Source organism: Charadrius vociferus, unplaced genomic scaffold (assembly GCF_000708025.1).
Source record: "Charadrius vociferus isolate BGI_N301 unplaced genomic scaffold, ASM70802v2 scaffold324, whole genome shotgun sequence".
Taxonomy (NCBI): domain Eukaryota; kingdom Metazoa; phylum Chordata; class Aves; order Charadriiformes; family Charadriidae; genus Charadrius; species Charadrius vociferus.
Window position 1 is genome coordinate 4,605,601 of NW_009648041.1, and position 7,562 is coordinate 4,613,162.

The window sequence follows — 7,562 nt, forward strand, 5'->3', positions numbered from 1 at the left end:
TTTTTCAGAACTTGTTGAAGTAATCTCTCCTTTATCAATCCCTCAAATAATGCCACAAATAAAAGACTTAATTCAGGGAAAACTGACTGTGATAAATCCAAAGAGTGTTTTATTTTATTGTTATCATGATAGTGTACTTTGTTTTACAAGAACTGTGCGTTTTGAGTACTTCAGCAATTTCCTGAAGTACACTGTGTTAAAAAAATAAAAATAAAAATACACCACTGCCTGGTAATCAATCACCTGCTTTCACATTCAATTTGCTCACAGGAGGGACAACTGCGTAAGGATTTCAAGAATGTGAAGGCGGATAAAAAGCAATGGGAGCTAGCGCTACACAAAAAAAAAAAAAAAGAAAAATCACCAAGTCAACCTTCTTACCTTTCTGAGGCCATTAGTTTGGCATACTAAAGTCCTTTAATGACATTCACCCCACCCAAGCCTGTTTTTCTCATCAGAATGACCCCGCCTGTTTCCTCTGCACGCCGCAGCCCTCGCCGGGCGTCCTCATTGTTCAGAATGGGCTTAAGAAATACTAAGAATAACCTCATCATTTCCATCCCCTCCTTCCACATTTCTCTCAAAGTATCAATCTGCCAGTGATGTAAGGCTTACGTTAGAGAATGTTTCAGGGTTAGAGATCACACTCCTGCAACGTGAACGTTACATTAGTTGTTGGGGTTTTTTTTAATACTTTCCATACCTTCATTTTGTAGTTCCCTCTTCACTCTGTCCCTTGTAAATGGCAAGTAGTACTTACAGAAGAGTTTGAATTAACTTCACATAACAATTTAGCACTGGTAGAAGCAGTGTTACAACACCCCATGTTTTCACGTCCGTGCTCAAGAAGCAATGCTGTACCTATTCACTTCTTTAACTGCTTCCTCAATCCACCCGTAAGGCTCTCATGCCAACAACTATGATACTGGTTCCTACAGTACAGATACCTGTTTATCAGACAGTATTTGAGATCACCTGCTCATTTCAGAAAGACAACCCAAAGTGTCCACAGATATCCACAGCTCTCCATCACTACCAACCTGAGCCAGTTCCATATTACTGACCTCAAGATGGAAGATGCAATATGCCAAGACTAAGAACTGGGTACCATCCAGTCCTCCCCCATAAATTTATTTTTAACTGTCAGAATCATTTTAATATGATATTTTAGGAGGACTTACTGGACATCCCAAACTGATATCCAGTGACAGGTGAGGAATCGTGCTGGCAAGGGGTGGACTTGCTCTCAGCCGATACAAAGGCTTATAGCAACCAAAGTAAGAAAAGCTGAAACCCTTCTGTTCTTCCAGCTCCCTGCAGCTCTGAAGACTTACATCCACAAAATTCTAAATTTTTAAAAAATATTATTACTACTGCCATCCACAGAACAACCACCAAACTATTAAGAATTATGTCATAACACCTATTCTTCTCCAAGACATTCTGTGTGACACGACTGCAGAGATCCAGCAGCGAGGGCAGGGGTATAATCCATAAGGCATTATAACACAACCACCCCCAGTGAGAGGCGGAGAGGGTAAGGAGTTCACCCTCTGCACAGCGTAGGTAGGAAGACCCCCTTCCAGTCTCCAGGAAGCAGCAGAAGCAAGTATGCCTTTTCTTGCCGAAGGGCTGGAGTATTTGAGATGCAAGAAAAGTTATCCCTTGCTCCAAACACTAGAAGAGCCTCCCCACCCGTATCCAGGATCTTCTACCCTTTTAAACACTGAGGCAATCGGTAGGTGCACTGGGCTAGAAAAAAGCAAACCCATACAAATACACACACACACAGAGGGAGGAAGGAGTAGTTCTGAAGATGCTTTGCCCATCTTTTTTATTAGCACTTGGTTAGAAAACATCTCCTGAATTTCTCAAGAAACAAGAAGCTGAATACCCAAAACCTCTCATCCAAACATTGGCATGAAATTGTTTGAGATTAATTTCTAGTCTTGAGAGAAGTGTGGAAAAGAAGAACTGCCAACCTCCCCCAGTTCAGGTTTGCAGGAAGCAATGGAGCACTTGAACTTGCACAGCACTTCACAGCCTTTCAGTCCTCTATAAACACGGGCTAACACCAACCAACACAACAAAAGCTTCCTCGCATAGTTTATATACAAAGCCATTGGACCAGTAAAACAAATACAAATTGATACTTCTGAAAATAAATAAGCAAGCTTACTGGCCACTGGAAGCATATGATGTTTTACAACAACATTGCTAAGTTCAGCTTTTAGCTGAAGTTGACAGTTCACTCTGTAACAGAACCCATGTAAAAAAAAATCTGTATAAATACACAAGGAGAAATGACACACACAGACAAAAACACACTACACACACTGTCTGTGAAACAGACTATATTATGTCATTTCAAAACTGAACGGTATGTATGCAGCATTTCAAGAAGGCATTAAAAATTAAAAGGAACAAGATCTTTATGTAACTGCATTATAATGTATATAAAATGATTAAACACAGGTTATGTTCTTTGACATTTATAATGTAATGATCTATGTACCATCAATTTAAAAAAAAATTGCCAGGCTTAATCCTGATTTAACCTCACCCTTAGTTATTAAAAATAGTTAAGCACTTACCATAATGTGATTGAAATGCCTGTGGTTTTACGACCTGATTACAGTGGTTACACATCACCAAATAGAAATCATCATGAGCCGGGCAAAGACCAAATATTGGCATATCTAAAAACAAAAAGACAAAATGGCATCTCTCAGCTGCTGACAATTATTGAAAAACAGTTTAATTACAGAGCCACGACACTAGTGTTGAATCATAATTTTAATACATTTGTATCAAATTTGAAAAGGAGGAAAAAAAGAGCATATAATGCAATAGATAATTTTGTGCTGGAGTATTACAAAAGTAAAAATCTTCCTACAAAGATAAATGTAAAATGAGCGATTACTTGTAGAAAACATCTATTAGAAAACTGATTTAGGACTGATGATCTTATACCAGATGCAAGAATGTAATAAAAAAAAAGACTGACTTCAAATGACAAACACAACATAAGAGGGGATGTTTTATGTATTCTGAAAGGGGTTTGGATTTTATTCCAATTTCATTAAATGAATTCAAAAATGAACTTTATTTTCTATTTAATTTTTTTTAAACCATTTTAAACACACAGTCGTTTACCAGGCAGTATTACATGCCTAATGGTTTTATTTGTTTAACAGTGCATTATAGTCCAGCCATCTGCTGCCAGAGATCTGTGTAACAGCTATATGAGAGAGAAATACAGATAACAGTATGTCAGAGCATGTGTGGATTTCAGAGATAACACACATACTTGCAGACTTTTACTAATAAAATTAGTTTCTAAAATTGTTTTTTAAGAATACAGTTTCTTAAAACTATATTTTAATAGTTAAAACTGCATTCAGAGACTATCAGAGCATTAAATACAACATTTACTACACAACTTAAAGGTATATTACATTTATGTAACTAAAAATGTTATTGGATCATCAGAAGACAAAAAATAAGAAACTGCAAACATAACAGTATAAATTCACTATTGCCAAAACACGTGGCTAACAGATCTCTAACACTACTGAAAGGTTTGAAATTGGTATAAGAAAACTTATTTTCCTAAAAAAAAAACCCAACCAACAAACCAACCCTCAAGAAACTGATTTATGTTAAGAGTAACTTAATTTCTAAGTTAGACTTCTTTCCCTCTGTGCTAGACCTGACCCCAGAGTTTCATGTTAAAGCTGCTCATTTGCCTATGTGTATTTTTAACACCACCCATATTTTTCGTTCATTAATGCAACACCAATTACGAAATAAACTGAGAGGGTTGCATTTTAAGAGCGAGCGTGCCATAACCCCAGGTAAGCGCTGGCAGTGCGACACTGGCAGCCCTGGAGAGTCCCACGGACTCCACTTTGCTCCCCGCGGACAAGGCAACATACCCACACCGAATGGCTTCTAGAATTAAGGGCACCCCTTTGTAATAAGTATCTTAATCGTAAAAATTTCATTACTTTTCTTTGAAAAATAAGGTCTATGCCAGGTTTTCCAAAAACTTTCTAAGTGCTACATTAAAATTAAGCACGGTACCCGCAATAACAGCAGCAACAGGATTTTGCGGTTGGACGCAAATACAATGGCCACGGACATCTGACGTGGCTGTGCTAGATCAGAGCTACGCTCACCTAAATCCCAGGCACCTTTTTGCAACTGAAGCTACGTGAAATAAATTTTAAACTGGTTTGCACTTCATTAAGGAATGAATCTTGCTGATTTTTTAATATATTTATTAAAAAAAAGTATTAAGGCCTCAGGGACACCTAACTTAGAGCAAACTAGGCAAAACAGGAAATATATGCTGGGGGAGGGGACCAGATAGGAATAATAAAGTTCTATTTTTCAATATCTACTTTCTGGGATGTAATATTAAGCTAGTTAAGGAAAAAACCAACCAAACAAACTTAAATGTCATTGCTGCTATTCCATACAGGATATCTTTGGGCATGCCTGCGTAAAAAAGTTTCCACACAGCAAGCAAATGCTCCAGGGTCACTTCCATTTGACTACTCGTACACCGTGATGAATGGGACAATAACAGCGCGCGCTGCCTGCTATTTACATTGTTAATAGCACACCGACAGGCTACTACTGTGTCATATCTAACAAAGTGTAAACGCACACCCTGTAACCTGTTCTCATAACCGTACCTTTCCAGACAACACTGGATTCGCAGACTTTACACCAGCTTGTGCAGCCTTCGGGCAATCGTTAGCACAAGGAAAGGACTGCCTACTTCTGTGTCTCTTGCAAGATGGAGCACTCCTTGACACTAGTCTGAGACATCACGCTTGCACTATTTAAGTACCCTTTTATGAATATTTGCTGGCGATACAGAGCTGCAATTTTAAACAAGTGAAACAAATTGGCAGAAATTGATGTAAACAAAAATGCTTTCCTATTTCAGTTTGGGGATCGCGAGAAATCTGAATAATTTACAAGCGTCCTTTACACTCTGAAGCACATCTTCAGAGTTTTAAAATCAGAGCTCCAAGCGACAGAAAGCAATGCCAAAATACCAGGGAATACAGAAACTTTTAAAGAATCATTTTAATAGTAAAACCAGCTGACACAGAAAAAAAGGATCTGCTGGACACCCAAAATCACAACCGTGATTTCAAAGGAAGTCACGCACAAGACTCCAGCCAGATTACACAAATCGATGTAAAAGATCTCCTACTCCCACAGCACTCTCCTACACTACTGATAATAGAGCAGCATCTACACGTAACCGGCGAGGGAGTAGTGAGGTTAAGAGTCCTACACACAATTCCTTTTGTTTTCTCACATGAGATAAAATAAACTATAGGTTTGTTATTATCAAAGCCTTTATTTAAAATTCATACAATCAAATCCTTCTGTTAGAGGAACCCATAGGGCCCCAAAAAAGACTGGAACCTGACCGTGCTGCACACTGCGTGAACACGAGACCAGCCCCGACGGGCGGCCACGGGCTAGATTCCGGTGGGCAAAATGTAGTATCCACACTTCACAGAGGCCTAAACATTAGTTTTAGCAACGGGTTTGGAACTGTAAAGAGTGTGACCCAACCAAGGTCAGTTAAGAGGACTGGAAGAGACCTGCATCCACGCTTCCCAACCCAGGAGCCTCAGCCTTAGGCAGGTAAGCTCCCACGCGTTTAAAGCGCTTCGCTGTCATTTCAGTCAAGCAGAGCCCGAGCAGGTTTCAGGGTAATCTTATTTCTGTCTCTGCGTTCCAATGGAACAAGCACCTAAGTGGTATTGTTATGAAAATTACATAAATTAGACCATGCAAATATTAGAGAATATACAGAACAGTTTATCAGAACTTACATAAGAAGCATGTACCAAAAGCTTAGGCGACGGATGCCTAATTTTTCTGTTCTCCCTTCAAACACTTCTGAAAGTTCACAGGTCTTACAGTTGATATTTTTATAATACTTCATACCTATTTCATTTAATGACATGCAAATTCTCTATTTAAAAGTCTAATGAAATTTATAGTATTTCACCAGTGTCATTTCAAATGCACTGTTCCTCCGAGTTTAAAGATTACTTTTTGAAATACTTCACTGTAAATGTAAAGCCCGTGCCTCTCAAGGAAGAGCCTAGCAACCATGATTCACATGTTCCTCTTTCGACGCTGGGCTCATTTAACTCTCTCCATCTGGGAATGTTTTTCAAGGTCAAACTAAACATTTAAACCAAGACCTCAGACTTTCCATTTATTTTTCCATAAATACAGTATTTATATAGTATCAATATACAAATAGTGTTATAGGAGCTGCTAGTTCCATTGATTCTATTAACACCATAAAGAAAAACAACTTCATTTACATAAATAATATGAAACCTCTGAATGTTTTGACCTCCAGAAATCACTTCTCCTTTCAAATGTAACTTATTTACACTGTTTTTAAAAAGGTAACTTCAACATGTAATAAGGAAAATGCTTCTTATTTGGAAAAGGACAACATAGCGTATTTTCTAATAAAAAAAGGAAAACCAGTAATGGACAAACTAGCACACCACACATGAAGTAACACGAAGCTCAGCCTGTCTACTCTGAAAAACTTTCTTAAACCCAGCTGCCATCTCCTCATTCCTCTAGAGGAATGTAGAAGCACACAAGTGATCTAGTAGTTTCTTCGCATTTCCAGCATTCGCTTTCAGGACAGTTACACTACAGAAATTCACGCTCGTGGTCATTAAAAGATAACTGTGCCTGTGTACTTAATTCTATCAATTAACATCATAGACAACAGAACAAATAAAAACAAGCTAAAAATCACACAGGTAGAGAACAGGTCCACAGTCTGCATTTATGGAGCCACTTGACTCAGTGACTACCACAGCTCCACCGCGCGTTTTTATTGGATTGGTTTTTTAACCAGATTTCCTACAAATCTTGTTGTCCCTTTTCAGACTGGGCCCATTGCACAGTCCATCTATCCTATCTATCCCATCTAAGGCGACCACAACCCTTCTAGAAATGAAACGAAACATCACCAAAAAAAGTGAGGTCGAGATCTTCTCCAAGACAGCAAACTCTAGAGGAAGAGGGTAAAAGCAGCCCTAACCCTGGCTGTTCGCAGAGACCAGAACACAAGTTTCCTATTTTGCAGAAGTCTGCTCACCGCGACTGAAAAAAACGAGGAGAGTGAAAACTGAAACAGAGGAAGAGAAAGCAAAACTAGAATGGGCTGAAATGAAAGGGCAGAGAACAAACTCTGTCCGAGTCAGGGCAAAAGAATAGAAAGCTTCATCAAGCGACAAGAATAAGTAAGAGTGCTGCAGAAATCTTTTTTTAAGCCAGAACACTACTAATGCTCACGTCTTCCGTATCCATTCCCAGCATAAACAACTTGCTTATTAAGACTATTTTTAAAAGTCTGAGTGTGCTTTATCACAAATATGTACAAACCGCTTGCCATTTAGTGTAATTTGACAATGGGCGTTTCTCGCCGATGCCCGATGAGAACAGTAAAATGTGTCGACTACAAAGATCCCCACGGCATAGCATAACAC

The 7,562-nt window shown here is 38.7% G+C and overlaps 1 protein-coding gene across 1 annotated transcript in view; it reads right to left on the minus strand.

The window, feature by feature from the left end:
* ATXN7 (ataxin 7) overlaps positions 1-2,697 on the minus strand; it is a 37,288-nt gene extending 34,591 nt beyond the window's left edge. Inside the window, exon 1 of the mRNA XM_009883602.1 lies at positions 2,595-2,697. Coding sequence (XP_009881904.1) covers positions 2,595-2,697 — 103 coding nt within the window. The remainder of the gene's footprint in view (positions 1-2,594) is intronic.
* Between the last annotated feature and the right edge of the window lie 4,865 nt (positions 2,698-7,562).